General features: G+C 42.7%; 3 protein-coding genes across 6 annotated transcripts; all 3 read right to left on the bottom strand.

Annotated features, from left to right (window-relative positions):
* Window positions 1-257: 257 nt before the first annotated feature.
* Window positions 258-557, bottom strand: LOC108056222 (uncharacterized). Its single transcript, XM_017139935.3, has one exon. It carries the CDS (start codon window positions 555-557, stop codon window positions 258-260), a length of 300 nt encoding a protein of 99 aa, XP_016995424.2.
* Window positions 558-1867: 1310 nt separating this feature from the next.
* On the bottom strand, window positions 1868-4538 carry LOC108056232 (uncharacterized). 4 transcript variants are annotated; one of them, XR_011419687.1, is made up of 4 exons: window positions 3693-4529; window positions 3079-3115; window positions 2046-2777; window positions 1868-1977 (listed from the first exon to the last, which is right to left on the bottom strand). XR_011419687.1 is itself a non-coding variant. In XM_070218743.1 (3 exons), the coding sequence occupies exons 2-3, from the start codon at window positions 2906-2908 to the stop codon at window positions 2115-2117; spliced, it is 669 nt and encodes a 222-aa protein (XP_070074844.1). In that variant the 5' UTR covers window positions 2909-3115; window positions 3653-4538; the 3' UTR covers window positions 1885-2114. The 4 variants fall into 4 exon arrangements, 3 of the variants coding, with proteins under 3 accessions (XP_070074844.1, XP_070074843.1, XP_070074842.1); XM_070218743.1 differs by having other exon boundaries at window positions 1885-2777; window positions 2903-3115; window positions 3653-4538; XM_070218742.1 differs by having other exon boundaries at window positions 1885-2777; window positions 2903-3115; window positions 3693-4532.
* Window positions 4539-7877: 3339 nt separating this feature from the next.
* On the bottom strand, window positions 7878-13710 carry ewg (DNA-binding protein Ewg). Its single transcript, XM_017139950.3, has 6 exons — window positions 12652-13710; window positions 12363-12572; window positions 11152-11682; window positions 9888-10013; window positions 9689-9824; window positions 7878-9626 (listed from the first exon to the last, which is right to left on the bottom strand). Exons 1-6 carry the CDS (start codon window positions 13339-13341, stop codon window positions 8941-8943), a joined length of 2379 nt encoding a protein of 792 aa, XP_016995439.2. The 5' UTR covers window positions 13342-13710; the 3' UTR covers window positions 7878-8940.
* Window positions 13711-16668: the final 2958 nt, after the last annotated feature.

Below are 16668 nucleotides of genomic sequence, written 5' to 3'. Positions count from 1 at the left end.
TTCTCCACCACCATGTAAAACTTGCGTCGCTTTGATTTGCAGCTCAAAAACGTTTGATTAAATAACAAAATGTTGGGAACACTAGAACTAGATTAATACAATTTGAATTGAGGAAAGAGGCAGACGAAGAAACTTAGGTATAACTGGAGTGTCTCGTTGGGAAGATCACCATTGCGGATTACTGGATTAGATCTTGGTTGCTGGAGTATTGAGCCGGAGATTGGTCAGTGGTTCGTTGGTGGGTGGATTTTTGGGATTTACCAACCGCCGCCGTGCTTTCCACCACCTCCTCCTCCGCCGCCGCCATGCTTGCCGCCACCTCCATTTCCACCGCCGCCGTGCTTTCCACCGCCTCCTCCGCCGCCGCCGCCCTTCTGCCAGCCCCCTTGGCCACCTCCTCCGCCGCCGCCCTTCTGCCAGCCTCCTTGGGAACCACCTCCTCCTCCGCCGCCACCACCCTTTTGCCAGCCACCGCCGCCACCACCACCATTTCCGCCGGCGGAAACGACGGCCAGGAGCACTCCGAAGAGGAAGATTGCGAGCAGAGTGAAACGCATAGTAAGGCTGGGTTTAATTTCTGGATGCTGTAGTAGAACACTATAGAAACTGATGCCCCAAACCCGGCCGAAGCACAGTTTATATAGCTACCAGATCGGTTTCAGTCAAGTCATGTTGCAGCCCACAGCATAAGGAAACCTGTGATCTTGATCTTGAGCTTGCATCCCAACCAGAAAACCACTTGGAAACTGTTGAGCCACCACGGGGTCATTAATTATGCGAGGGCCATGTGTCATTTGTAAATCTTAATGCAATTGTAACGCAAATTACGGGTGGATTTCGTTTAAAATTGTAGGTAAAATAAAAAAAACTTAAAATGACGTTACTAATTTTTCTTAATTATTCTTTGTTAGAAGGTACAGAACTATTGGAACTTCAATTCACTGGCCGACCTTGATAACCCCTCGGTGCCTTCGACTTTCTCCTGCAATAAAAATCCAGAAGATGTGGGAGTAAGTCAACGAACATTAAAGCAAACAGAACGTAGGTCTCGAGTAGCGAGCACTTAAATTGAAGCAGTTCCACGTGACCCTAGAATTCAGCCTACCATAGCAACCAAGAACTCAATTAATTGGATATTCAAATGCATACACCTTTGTAAGAAATAAAAAAGATACGATAATCCAGGCTAAGTCATGAATATAACACTTTAGTTTAAGCTCTAAATGATTTGTTTAGGAAAATAAAAGAAACGCATTTTATATTGTAAATAATAATAAAATTAAGATTATATAATAAAGCTAAACAATGAAATTGTATTAATACTGTATTTATTTTTGAAGGACATGCATACTTTTGGGCTGTCGCATAAATGAAGAATGTGAACTGCTTTTGGGCTGCTCGAAATAACCCCTTATCAAAAATGCGAAAATTTATAAAAAAATTAATTTTCCAGAAAGTGATGGGATTTGTTAGTATAGGACGTTAGCTGTTGAAAACAGTCGGTCTTTTAGCTGTAGGCCTTGAATTGTCCAAGCTACAACTAAAAAACCATAAAAAAATGACTATTTTCGTCGAAAATTCGAATCCATATTTTCCACCCTAAAATATCAGTTTTCGCAAAAAAATCAATCCATGGAGATGATCTTGGTGCACTGCATCTTAGAGTCCACTTCCAGCTATTTGACATTCCAATATATGAATCTCCTAAAGACACTTCACAACTACCAACACCCAACTAATCAGCTGTGCGTTTTACACCTTCTGATCTTTTGGTAACTAAAATCTGAAAACGTCACATTTGGTTGGGAAAACTGACACACACATTTGCTTTCTTGGCCCAGAAAATAGAGGACGTTATGAAATAACAGTTTTAGGGTACATTTATTTAATATACAAATTGTGTGCTCCAAGCAAATGCCATTTGCCACATAGTCTCATGCTTAATTGAGTAACAGTTCTGTGGGGATGGGATTGGGACTGGGATTGGGGTAACAAAGTAACAGGTTAAAAAAAATAATTGCTTCTTGGATATGTACAGTATTTACAAGATTGATCGTGGACTGCCTCGATGGCTTCCTAGGATTCTAGCCTCGGATTGGGATTGGGCTTAAGGTTTAGGCCCAACCACCAGCAGGCTGCCAGCCACCACCGCCGCCGCCTCCGGAAGACCAGCCTCCGCCGCCACCACCGCCTCCATGGCCACCACCGCCGCCGCCGGAGCTCAGCTTGATGATTTTGATGACCTTGGTGCCGCCGCCACCGCCGCCTCCGTGGCCACCACCTCCTCCGCCGCCAGAAGACCAGCCTCCGCCGCCGCCGCCTCCTCCTGAAGACCAGCCGCCGCCTCCACCACCGCCGCCATGTCCTCCTCCTCCACCGCCGGCCGATCCAAGGCTAATGATTTTGATGAGCTTTACTTCACCACCGCCGCCGCCGCCTCCGTGGCCACCACCTCCTCCTCCGCCTGATGACCAACCGCCGCCGCCGCCGCCTCCAGAGGACCAACCTCCTCCTCCGCCGCCTCCAGAAGACCAGCCTCCTCCTCCACCACCGCCGCCTCCATTCTCCGTGATCACTTTGATTATCTGGACATCTCCTCCACCGCCTCCGCCTCCATGGCCGCCACCGCCTCCTCCTCCGCCGGAGGACCAGCCTCCGCCGCCACCGCCTCCATGGCCACCGCCTCCTCCGCCGCCAGAGGACCAACCTCCTCCTCCGCCGGGCTTCGGCTTGGCCGTCACACTGGCCGCTCCGATGAGCAAGAGACACACAAAGGCCTGAAACGTAAGCAAAAGCACTCGATGAGAATCACTTGAACAAAAAAAAACATAGAGAACACGCTGCGCATGCGCAATATTCTTCAATCAATTATTCTGTAGTCCTGGCGAACGACGAGCCGTACTTTCATCGCTTGGAACGCTCCGTTTGGGTTAACTAGTGGGCTAAGTGCGAATCCACAACTGACATGACCACCGATGGCAGCCAGAGTTTTTATACGAAACCACAGGCAACATAACTTTAACCGGAAAAGCTTCGCTCTGCCAGAAAGCAAAAGGAAAAACCGTTTTCCACGCTCACCGTGTGGTTGGCAGATGTTGGAGGTGCTGCCAAGGCACTGCGGGAAATTGAAAATAAGCATATTTAAAATCAAAAATAGGTATTGTAAAAAAAAACATAAAAATATAAAATAAATAAACAAAAAGTTAATTTATACTTGTACATTTTTAGAAATCCTACGAAAAAAATTAAAAATAGATATTATAAATATAAAAAACTAAATTTTATTATATTATAATATAATAAGAAGAGTTTCCTACATTTAGGTTATTTCATACTTATTAATTTTCAACTGTTAGCAATAAATCTTTCTAAAATAAAATTCGACCGTTATCAAAAAATATTATAAAAAAGTATTATTATTGCAAAGAGTTGTTTAATTATTAAAATAATCTATTGTTTTAAAACATTAACATACCTTTTCTTTATATCTCAAAATAGCTACCTACCGGTCTTACACGCTATAAAATATTTCCTTAAACTAAAAATTAATACTTAAATATTTTTAACAGCACTTCTGGATAATTTAATTTTTCTCTGAGATAATTTAAAATTATTTCTGGTGTTAAAACTTTAGCATAATATTTCTTTATACCTCAAAATTTTGTTTTAGTATTTTAATAATTCAAAAGCACCTCTGGATAATTTCTCTCTGTGCAGCTGGGGTGAGCCACCACATTGGCGCAATGTGGGCCAAATGCTGCCGCATCATCGTCGCGCAGTCGCCATTAGTCAGGGGGGAGGATTCAGATTGGGCCTTAGTTTTGGGATCTCCTAGTGCTAAGATGGGGTGGCCAAAGGCAAAGGCAAAAGGCAAAAGGCGGCGGGCGAAAGCTGCAGACAACTCATAACTGCAGCTCCACTCGATTGTCGCGCATCTGCAACAGTTTGTAGTCGGCCAGCGATTTGTATTTGTTTGTATAGCAAATGCGCATCTCCAACTCCCGCCAGACAAGTTGCTGCTGCACCTTTCCCATTGCATAATCCGCAACAGCAACTGCAGCCACTGCAGCAGCAGAAGCAACATCGCCGATCACAACAGCAACATCAGGCCAACTTGCAACTTGCGGCGTTGTACAATTGATGCCATTATTTGATTTGCATCTGGGGGTACATATCGCCGGCAATTTGGCCCAAAACGATGACAAAGCCCGGTGGTGGGGATCAAACTGCCAACTGGTCGCTCAGTCAGTCCATCGGATCCATCATTATGGGCGTGACGACGGCGCATTCGATGCGGCCACAAATCGCAGCAAGCCAGAAAATCACCGCAGCCAAAATGTATTCCAAAAAATATGGCCAAAACTATGCAGCCGATTCGTCATGGAGATCTGTGTAGGGAAAAGGCCATATGGTAATTTTACAAGTTGATCAAGGAACGCAATTGCTAACAAAAAAGCAATAATATATTCACCAACCCTTTTAATTAAAGTTTACGTTCAAAAAAGATACTCCCCCTTAATGAAATTTCGGCTACACAAGTTTATCTCCTTTTTATACACACTGCCGACATAATATGTAGCTAAATGACGCAAGTAATAATTCAACCGGCTAATTAACCAAAGACAAGGGTTTTAAAAGTGGGACAGCCTACTTAGCACTTGTGCAAAATTTTAATTTAAAACTCATCACCATATATTCGATTTAAGCAACGCCCTTGATTTTTTCAATTGGTTGTAAGGCACTTGAGAAACTAATTTTACAATTTATAGATTTTTAAAAAAATATATACATTATTGGTAAAAAAAAGAAAACAATTTGACATCTTTTTTAATACCGCAAAATTAGATATTATAAATAAACAAACAATATATATAGACTTTGAAATAAATTGGTAAAAAAAAGAAACTATTTGAAATTTTTCTTTAATATCTCAAACATAAAAAAAAAAATTAATAAAAAAAAATCTCAAGAAAAAAGTGTAAATTACATGAATTACAAATAAATCGCACATTGTATAATCATTTAGTATGCAACTCAATTGAAGTGAGATTTGCTTATCTAACACACTAAATATGGATCACTATGGTGACTTAACTTTTTCAACTTTCTGACATAAAAAACATTTGCATACATATTGCGTGGGTTTTTTTTCTTTTAGCTCCCGTAAAATGCAATTAACATGCAGAGGCTCCCCTTTTTTTCGCACCTCCCCCCTTCGCTCATTACGAAGCCCTTTTCGCCTCTTTAGGGGGCGTGGCAACGGTTCACTAATTGCAGATGGTACACCACCTCCCGAGGAAAGTGCAATTTGAGCGGTATAATAAATCCCGCATCAGCATCTCTTACACAATTCGCCTGTTCATACTCAAAATCATATATATATATGTTGAAATCGGTGGAAAGGGGCAGGTGACACATGGAAAATGGGAAAAGGCGGCTAAAAACAAAGTAAACACAAGTGGCGTCAATTGCAACGCGACCCAGACGCGAATTTCCAATGCGAGTTGCACGTTGCTGTTGCGAGTTGCAAGTTGCCAGCCGAAGACGCAACATCGCATCCCGAAAACGAGCTGAAGGTGAGCAAAAAGGGGCGGAAGGCGATCCTATATCAATCTTTAAAGCAGCAGATGAGAGGCGTTCCATAAATCTTATGGATGTGATCAAAAAGTAAAGTTGATCCCATCTAAAACGCCTCTCATCTGCTGTTTTAAAGCTTGATATATTACAGATCTACACAGAAAAAAAGGTCAGATTGATATGTGCAGGATAATTTAAACATTTTTAAATATCAAGCTATTCATATCATTTTGATATGCATAAAGATGGTGTATATCTTATTTTACAATATCAAAACAGTACTGAATTTGGAATTTGAACAGTATTCTTATAACTTTTATGAAATAATAAAATATCAAGCTGATATGTTTGAATAATAAATTTGACATTAGTTACATCGGCTTTTTATTGATATCAAATTTTTTATTGTTGGATTGGTGGTCAAAACTATATTTTCCTGACAATACATACCTGTAAATATTTGTATAGCTTTTATGAAATGATAAAATATGAAATTGATATCGGCTTTTTATTTATATCGAATTTTTTTTCTGTGCATGTAAAAATATTGTTGGATTGATGGTCAAACCTACATTTTTCTGACAATACATACCTGTAAATATTTTCTGTAAAGTCGAGGCCTTTCGTGCCACATGCAACAGGCAACGAGGAAGCGCAGCAACCTCGACCTATGCCAGGTCCCCAGTTGCTCCACTCCATTCTCCACTCCTCTCCAGCTGCAGAGCCCCTCCATCGGCTTTTGTAGTGTAGTGGAGCAGCGGGTCAACGTTCCACGTTCGTTTAAATTACAATGCAGCCGAGGAGGAAAACGTGTTTGCTGCCTCTATGAACTTTATGATACTTTCGGTGTGTGTGGAGTGTCCACTCCTCGCCCGCCTCCCATTATTTCCCACATTTCGGCGTGTAATTTTCGTATCGAAGCTGGGCTTTTAGTTTTTCCCCGCCAGAGAAAGACAAAAGCACTCTGTGGATCAGAGACAACCTTCCTCCAGTGGCTGCCAGTTTCCGGATCGTTGCGTCACCGGGTTTCCTGCTTCGATGGGCCGGCTAAATAAATCACCAAATCGAGCGCCGCACATCCTGCCAATTGGGTTATGAAACACCGATCGCATCTTCATCCTTTCTTCATTAGGTCATCACATCATCATCATCTCCCAAAAGAGGCCTTACATTTGTCGTACACTTTTTGGTTTATTCGATAATTATGCATAGGTTTTTTGTTCGTTATCTTTAGTAATTAGGTAATTTAATTAAGTTTAAAGTGATGCTCTCTGTTTACATTGCATGGGCTTCAAGTTGTCCTAAATTGTATAATTAATTTGTAATCTCTGCTCTCTCGTTTCGTTAAATATTCAATTGGTTAATTATTGCAAACGTTACACGAGTATATATACCATTTAAACATACATATATATGTATAGGGTTGTACGTACAAGTAACGCTTATAATGGCTTACATCTAGGCATATGTATGTTACGATATTATAGCTATGAGTATCCAGCCCAGAATTGAACTATTTATAGAGCAAAAAAAAATAAACGAACAGCACTCACTTAAAAAAAAATAGATTAGGGATAGGGGGTTTGTTACGAGTAGTTAAAGATAATTTTCTATGCGAAGACTAGACTGATTGATCTTTATAGCTTTATACAGAGCACGCTCTCATGACTAGAACTGCGTTGACTAGATGATTCCAATTGCTCCTCCCTCCGTTACGCCTTTCACACCTTTCAGGTACTTGGAAAACATCCTCTAACTTTGGGATGGGCCAGGATCAGGATCAGGATGGGGATCAGCCAGGAGAGCTGCGATATACGGCTCGAACGGCACGTCACTCGCTCAAGCCGGGCGAGATCATGCCGTCTATGGGCTCCAGCTATTGCTCCATGATGATCGTGTCCTCGGACTTCACGTTGCCGGAGTTGATGGCCTCCATTGCCTTGCTCAGCAGGGTGGCGTCCTTCAGGCTGACCACCTGCACCAGCTGCGGCTCCTGGCCGGGTCCGCCCTGGATCATCATCTGGTGCATGCCCGGCGACATGGTGATCGTCTCCAGCTGGTCGCCGTTCTCCACCTGTTTTTTTAATAAAATAAAAACAAATTTAATTAGTACAGGAATTAGTTAAAATAATTATAATCATTTCTCGAGGGCTCCTTCGATATTCTTCGGTCTCTTCAGTCTGGCGAAAAAGAATAAAATAAATTAAGCATAAAAAGTATACATATAATAGCAAATCATACTTACATACTCAAGGAAAAATCAGGGCTATATAATACAAAATATAAATAAAAAATAATCATAATATTCAAATTCATTTGCTGGGCTTTATTTACTAGCAAAAATTCAAAGGTAAAATTATAATAAAATCACAACAACAAAAGATTTATTCAATAAAATTTGTTGGCTTCTCTCATTCGATTAAACATAAAATTTGGTCTAAAACAATTCAAATAAGTGCGGTATATATAAAATCAAACATTTAAACACAATAGTAATAGGTAATAGCAATAATGAATTGAATTAAAAACACAATAGCAATAATGGTAATAGTAATAGTTATAGATCAACATAAAATTATTTTGCACGCACTTCGAGGAGAATATATCGAATCCCCTCTACATCTATATATCTATATATATAGCACATATATCTCCCGCATAAAGCTAACTAACTCCAATGGCAAACTCGTTTCCCCGCATTTTAGCGCATTTTCAATGCGAATTGACTACGTTTTCTTTTTTTCTGGGGGATGGTTTTTGGATGGTGGGTCTAAAAGGGTGGCTAAAATTCACAAGCTGACAAGTACATACATATTTTACGCCTAGGCTGATCCCTGTTCGCTTTACTACTTACTGACTAAAACTTACCCAAATGGTACAACTTAAATTGGTTAATATTTGGTGTGTGTTGCGCTCTAAGCAAGATTATTTGCACGATTATCTTCTGTACTCCTCGTCGACTTAACTACTAAACAAATGGCTAAAAACTAAACAAATTGTATGTTAAATGTTTTGTAGCTCTGTTAACTGCTTTTCTAACTAGGAACAATTTTAGTTTTTGATTTAGCTCTGTTTTTGATTTGGTTTTCGGTTTCAATTATCAACAAATTATTTGGTCTTCCTCTCTTTTTCCGGCACTAAATTCAATTCGTACAGTTTAGTATCTCTACTAATTTTTTTGGCATTCACAATGTGCATGTGTCTAAGTTTACAGGCTTAAATGGCAAGTGCATTAGTTTCCCTCTTATCTTCCTAGTTTCTCATTTAGATTTTAGATTTCTTGTTTGTGTTTTGTGCAAAGCCGCATTTGACTAGATTCGAGATGGGCTGGTGTTTCTTTGGATGAGGGGTGGGTCACTACTACTATTCCAGGTGCTCCAGCTTGATGGAAGGCAGCTGGAGCTGGGTCAAACTGGCGCTATCCACGCATCGAATGGAGGAGTTCCCTTCACTGGCCTTTAGATGAGTTCTACTTTTTAGGGCGGCACTCGCTTTTCTTCGCTTCTGAACCATCACCATGGAGTTAGTTCCTCCTCCGGCGGCGACAGCTGCAGCTCCTCCTCCTCCGCTAATCCCGCCCCTTCTGGTGGACCTGGTTGCCACCTGCGGCAAACTGGGCGTGGCCAGTACAATGGGCATGGGCAGTGGCATCTTTATGCTATTATTGTTATTATTCGCCAGGCTGCTATTGTTGTTGTTGCTGCTAGTGGTGGCGGCTGAGGCGGCGGCGGTGGCCAGGTAGTAACGCCCCCCCTGCTGGTTCACCACTCCACCAGCGGCAGTGCGACGACCTAGAACCGCCGCTGCTGAACCCGCTGAGATCAGCGAGTAGCACTGAACATTGCCCGCCAAAGGAGACGAGGAGGAGGAGGCGGAGGAGGAGCTGGTGGCGGTGGCATTAGTACCGCGATTGGCACTCGTATCTACCTGCATGGGCGCCAGGCAGACGGTTCCATCGCTGTTCGTCTGGATCTGCTGCATGTTGGCCATCACCGATTGGTACATGGAGACGGGCACCGAGATCACATTGCTCACCGAAACGGGATAGCCTGGGGAAAAAGGGTAATTGTGTATTATAAATGGATAAATATATAATAAAGGTAGTAGTTACCTTGACCATCCTCGGTGGTTATGTATATTTGGCCATCCTGCGTCTCGGTGAGATCCACGGTCATGTTCTCGTGCCCATTGACATCGGTGAGACTCTGAACCGTCTGGATGGTGGCGCCTCCTTCGCCCTGGTGGAGCTATAAAAAATACAAAGATATAGATAAAAATATAAGGATTCGATATAGAGCTGGTTAACCCACCGTGGCAACACCTTGCACCTGGGCAGTGGTTCCATCCGGCAGTGTGATGATGGGATTGTTGGGATCCACCTGGATCAGCGACACGGTGCCATCGGCATTCTGGGAGAGCACCGTTTGCGTGGTGTACTGTATATAAAGAAAACATCCAGTTAGTCTTCAAATTATATTAAATATGAACCGTAATAAGCTAGGTAATTAAAAAAAAAAACAAAGCACTACAAAAGTTAATTAACAAGCAAGCAATAATAATAATGTAATAATGATTCGTATTTTTTGTTCTTTAGGCTAAAGTCGTATTTACATGTGGGTGCGATTTTTCGATTTGTGGTGGATGCAAATAATGATGGAAATAACCAATAACTCGATAACAACCAGCTGCAACAGAAGTAACAAACAAACAAAACAAAAAATCAGATCAAATCGGGTTAAATCAAATAAATCAAGAGGTTCGTCGGGGAGCAACAACATCAAAGATTAACGATAAGTAACAGCGAAAACGGAAGATTGAGCCAAAATAGAAAAATTTAGGGGGGAGCAAAGGACCGGGACTTGTAAGCTATGCAGAGGAATTCCTCAAAAATATAGAACAATCAACTATCAACTATTAGTTCATTTTAGGAATAGAAACAGTATTAAGAAGTTCTTGAAAATTTTACGATTTTAGATTATTCTTAACTAATTTTAAAGTTGTATATCTATCAGACTTATTTTCCACCTTTAAATCCTTGTAGGTTTTAAATATTATAACTTTTTTAAATGACCTAAAAATACTTTGTTTTCAGATTGTATTCATCTATTCCTTGTAGATTTTAAATATTATTACTTTCTTAAATGAACTTCTTGTTTTTTGTTTATAAAACAGTGTAACTAGATCTCAACATTTTTTGTTTCCAGATTGTATTTAAAATACATTGGATTATATGCAAAACAGTGTTCTTAACATTCCAATTTAAGCGAACTTATTTTTCAAAAACTTAAACACAATCTTAACTTTTTGAAAACAATTTCTTTTCAATCAAATATCACTAGATATCGAATGTTTTTGCTTATAATCCAATGTCTAGTAATCAAAAATAAAAGTTATGAGCTAGTAAAACTTTAAAGAGGCCTTTTCAGTATGACAATACTGGTAGTTCCCTAAATCCAATCCCTAATCCTGCTAGGCTACTACAAGTCCCCATCCCGCAGCTCCCGGCTCGATTAGTGGGCACAACGGCAATTCAAGGGGCAATTCAAAGGGCATTTCATCCGGATTAGTACGAACATCAACGTCGCTCAGCGTAATGGGCTCGATGCAGACTTGGGCATTGGCGATCTGCTGAGCGGTGACCGTCTGGTTGCCACTCGACTGCGAGTGCGCGTGTCCATGGGCCTGCGAATGCGAGTGGGCGTGGTTGTGGGCGTGGGCATGGGCCTGTGCCGCACTCACGGCGGCCGCTGTCGTCGGCACCGCGGTGGCCGTCGCCGTTCCACTGGCCGTGGTCAACTGAATCGTCTGCGGCTGCCCACCGGCCACCGGCTGGATGTGCACCGTGCTGGGCAGGTGGTGTTGCTGGTGCTGCTGTTGCTGGTGTTGCTGCTGCTGGTGATGTTGCTGCTGCTGCTGCTGTTGCTGCTGCTGCGGCGCCTGGCAAATCTCGATCTTCGTGGAGGCAGGCAGCGTGGCCGTCGTGGTCACATGCTGGTTATTGGTGCTCTGGATGATCGTCGGAGCAGGCGTGTTGCTCTGGGCCGTGTGGGTGGTGATCACCGTTCCGGCACTGTTGATCTTCACCACGTTCACCTGCTGCGGTTGCTGATGGGATCGATGGGATTGCATTGGATTGGTGGATGGTTTAGTAATGTGATATGAGCATTTCCCAAGTGCGGATTAGTAATGTGATTAAAGGTCGATGGAATCCGACCATGGGAAAAGTGAGTACCAAAGTTAGAGGATCGTAAGCCCAACCGAAACCCTAGACCAGGGCTCGGAAAATAACACACACTGTACAAAACTAGTGTTAAATGTCAAAGTGTAAAGTTCAAAAAAAGTTATTGACTTGTGTGTACAAAATTGTACACACACAGTTCATTAGTGTTATTTACACGACGTGTTTTTTACACAGCCTGTTTTTAACAAAATGAGTTTTTGACATTGAAGTGTCAGAATTATATGTTTTCTAGAGTTTAAGAATTCATGGTTAAAACTAACAAATAAGATATCATGCCCCATATTGGTTTTTCACTTTCCTTCGACTCGCTAATGTCAGTAAAATGTAATTTTCATTTGGTTTAAAAACACAGTGTGTAAAAAACACGTAGTGTTAATAACACTTTGTGTAGAAAACACAAGTGAGCTACTGTATGTGTGCTAACAATTATTCTTCACATTTGAACACTTTTGTATTTTACACACATGTCAAAAATTGTTCATGTTTTTTACAGTGCATGTTATTTTCCAAACCCTGCCATAGTCACTCCCTTCAGCCTACTCACATTGCTATTGCCCGTCGGCGGCGTCATGGTGGTGACCGTGTGGATGGTGGGAGGATTCGATAGCTCCATGTCCTCGTCCTCGTCGCCCGATTGCGAGATCAGAGCGTTGACCTTGTCCTCGTCGTCGGCAAAGGTGGGCAGCAGGTCCTCCCTGCCGTGGTACTTGTAGCAGTTGATCACGATCTTGCGCAGCGCATGCGTCCAGCTGATCTGTAATTGGTAAATATAGTATATAAGTACGATCCAAAGGAGATCGGGGGCGGTATGTTGGAACACCCACCCCACCCACCTTCTGCTTGTCGTCCTCGGAGCGGGCATCCATCCTCACATTGGCCCACGGCAGCTCCTTGGGCCACCAGGGCGGTCGCGTGGACTCCCTGCCCCAACCGGGTTTCCCCCGCCCCGTCGAATACTTCAGCATCAGCGGGATGAAGGCTCGCAGCTGCGCCTGGGTCATCTTCTCCACGGGCGTGGGTATGCCATCGATCACCAGGCCGGGCAGTTCGAAGAGCGACGGATCATCCTGTGGCGGCGGTGGCGCCTGCTGGGCCAACGCATTGTCCAGTTCGTCCATCACAATGTTCTTCAGGTTGCGCAGCACATCCTCCAGCGGCTTGGCTCCGAAAACCTTGTAGCTAGTGTTGGGTTTACCAGGTGTGGCCACCAAAACCACAGCCTGTTTGCCCACGCGACCCGTGAACTCGTAGATAATCCCGCGCAGCTTGCGTAGCAATCGATTCTGTTGCCTCTTCCGCACCGAGGGATTCGTTTCGAAGCAATGGGGTCGCTTGCGCTTCTTGGAACTCGCAATGGCAGCCGCTGCTGCCACGCCCACTGGTCCGGCGGCGGCCAACTGGTGGGCCACGTCATCGTTCACGGGCATGGAACCAAGATCTCCCTCGTACAAACTGCCATCGCTGCTGATCAGATCCTCGTCGTCGTCATCGGAGCCTAAACTTTGGATATCCTCGTCCAGCATTTCGATCTTGTAGGTGGTCCCATTGCTCTGGGAACTGTTGCCGCCACTCTGCAGCTGGCCACCGCCTCCTCCTCCGCCGCCGCCTCCTCCTCCGCCAGTCGTTGTGATGGTGGTCACATTGAGACCGCCGCTGCCCGAACTGCTGCCCGCGTTGTTACCCCCGCCATTCGAGGAGTTGCTGCCCGAGGAGGTGGTCGTGGTCGTGACCACCACATTGCCAGCCGAACTCCGCTGGCTGCCCGCCGGCGCCACGACCAACCGATAGCTTGTGGTGGCCAGTTTGCCGGTGCTTCGGGGGATTCCTCCCTCCTGCTCCTGATCCCTGCTCCTGATCCTCTTCCCTTCTTTCCTCGCACCTTCTTCACTGGACTCCCGAAGGACTTATTCGCATGCGCAGTGTGATAAGAGCTGTTGGGGGAAACAAAGAAATTAGTTCTCAAGTCTTCGATAACAAAGTAATTATAGAACAGGGGAAACCCTAGGGACCTTGAACAAATATTTCCCAAACAATATTAAAATATTTTACGTTTTAACCAAGTTATCAAGGAACTTAGCCAACTAGAAATCCCTAGAAGTATTTAGATTTTCTAAACCATTTAAAAATATATAAAATATTTTTCAAGTTGTTTGAGAAAGTTATGCAACTAAAAATCTCTAGAGATTACTTAACCTGATTTTCTTAACAATATTAAAATATATAAAATATTTTCTGAACAATATTAAAATATATATAATGTTTTTTTTATGTTATTGAGTAACTTATCCCTCTAGTTTGATTCCTATTTCTAAGTAATTCAGGTTTTTTTTTTAAATATAAAAATATATAAAATATTTTCCACGTTTTTTGAGAAACTTATCCAACTAGAGATCCCTAGATCTAAGCAACCCTAATTCCCCAAACAATATAGTTTCAGTTTATCTATAGCTCAAACATTCATAGTTCATAAAACAAAGCAATATTATGGCACACGCCGTGAATTGTCATAAGCATACAGGATTAGCATATTTAATTTTGAAAACACCCCAAGCTGAAGCTAGGGGTTGATTACGTTTCGAAATATGTATACCCCTATATCATCGGGCGTACAGGGTATATCGGCGACGGCGACGGCAACAACAGAACTTGGATCGCTTTTTCTGCTGATAAGCGACAAGTGAATCAGGTCAAAAGCGCGCATGCGCAACACCACAAACGACGAATAATAGAACAACAAAAGCGAACAATTCAGTGTTTTATAACGCAGCCCCGGCAACAATATGTACATATACCATACATACCATATATACAAGGTACATATGCACAACTGTTTGTAATTCGAGCGATCCACAGTCGCAGATTAGCGCCGTCGACGTTCAAGTCGCTTTTTTATTTTTTATTCGTAGGGCCCTACGAATGGATCGGATCGGATCGGATGGGATCGTATCGGTTTTTCGGTTCGGGAGCCGATAAACGGCGAGAACCTGGGTGTATATACAACGTGTACTATATGTAAATAAATATGGGGGTAAGGTGAGCGAAAGCGAAAACAAAAGCCGTCCATGTGGCACAGGTAGCTCACAAGAACCGAAGAAGTCTGACCCTGACACAAACCGAAAGATACAGGATTGGGTACTCATATGTCTTCTCTGTATCGGTTTCTTGTTTTATTCCCCTGCACTATCTTCTTTTGACAAGCTTTCCCAATATTTATGGTATACTCTTTCTAAGTTTAAAAGTTCTAAGTTTAAGTTCTTATAAAGAATAAGAAAAATATCATCAAAGAAAATCTGCTCACTATTAGTTATATTTACAATGTTTCTAGGTTGGTTTTAAAATTTGTTTCTAACTATATACCTCTTTCTAATGGGTTTTTCATAAAATTATTAATATTTTTTCACTATAATTATTTATTAAATTAAACTGAAAATAGGCGTATATCATTTTTAAAGAGCACCCCATCTGTAACTATTAGATACTGGCAATATATTATTTTTCACATTTTGAAAAATATTAAGCAAACACAAATCTTGCGCTCTCATTGGTTTATTCTCCGCGTTTTCTGAGCATGTGCATTATCCGTTCTCGATTCTCTGTTCTCCAGTGCGCAGAATCCCCCAGCTTCTTCTGCTCCCGCACAGATTTGCAATCTAGCCTCTCTTTCTACCCGAGTATGGCCCTCTCTTTCGCTTTCTTGGGGGCCGTTGCACGTGCGCACTGATATAGGGTTCAAAATTTATGCCCGACTAAGCAATAATATTCAGTGGAATTAACGTTTATCAATTGTTTTTCGTGGTTTTAGCTTGCCTCAGGGATTTTTTATGTGACGTGCAGCGGAGATTTGTTTTGGTGAACTTTTGGGTTGTCTTTTTCGTTTACTTTTTAATTATTTTTTCGATTTTTTTTAATTTGTTTTTCAGGCAGGTTCAGAACTTTTGGCACACACTTTTTGTAGCACAGAAAATAAAATAAGTAATTTCTTTTTTTTTTTTGGAACGAGATTAGGGCTCCCGAACGAACCACTCAGTACCGCTTTTAGTGGCTCTCTGTGCTCAAGTTCTATTTGCGTTTGCTCAGAAACTCGGAATCCAACGACGGCAACGCGGCGGCAGAAAAAGAGGGCGCTAGCTGGTGGAGAAAGAGAGAGCTGTAGCGGGGGAGAAAGAGAGGGCACGAGAAACCACCCCACGGAGTGATTGCGACAAAGCAGCGACGTCGACGCAGTGAAAAATCAATACTGCGCCCATGCGTCGACTTTGCCGCCTGAGATGGCTATATATACGAATATATATAAGGTCTGGTCGTCTTCCTCTGTCTATAGCCTCGATAGGAAATATTTCTAGCAGAAAATATTAACTAGAAACCAAAATAACTAACGTGAAATACGGTGCACTGTTAACAGCTCCAAACTCATGGCCAAATACACATATACTCGTATGTGTACCCCTTTGAAACTCCCCCACTTTGGGCGAGAAGAGCACAGCTATATGGGCTAACACAACACAACACCCCCGTCGGGAAATTGAGAGCAGAGATTCTCGGACACTGGAAAAAGCCACCCCCAAAGGCCCAGAACTTTCACCACCAGCCCCCGACAAATACACACGCAAACTCGACGAGCTCGAATTTTAACCCATGATAATACTGCCTTATCCTGTTTTTCGTTCTGTTTTTTTTTTCCTTTTGGCCTTTTTAAACCACCACGCATGCACTGCTCGCAGCACCCAACCACCCTCTACATTCCCAAAATCCAGAAGGTAAAACACCACCATTCCCACCCCCTTTTAGGGGTTGTAAGCCCGTTTCACTTGCGCGTGCCAAACATCCGGCGACAGTGGAGGCCCCGAAAA

This window comes from Drosophila takahashii, chromosome X (genome assembly GCF_030179915.1).
Source record: "Drosophila takahashii strain IR98-3 E-12201 chromosome X, DtakHiC1v2, whole genome shotgun sequence".
Lineage (NCBI taxonomy): Eukaryota > Metazoa > Arthropoda > Insecta > Diptera > Drosophilidae > Drosophila > Drosophila takahashii.
The sequence above is the reverse complement of the archived record's forward strand: the minus strand, read 5'-3'. Positions and strand labels throughout refer to the sequence as shown.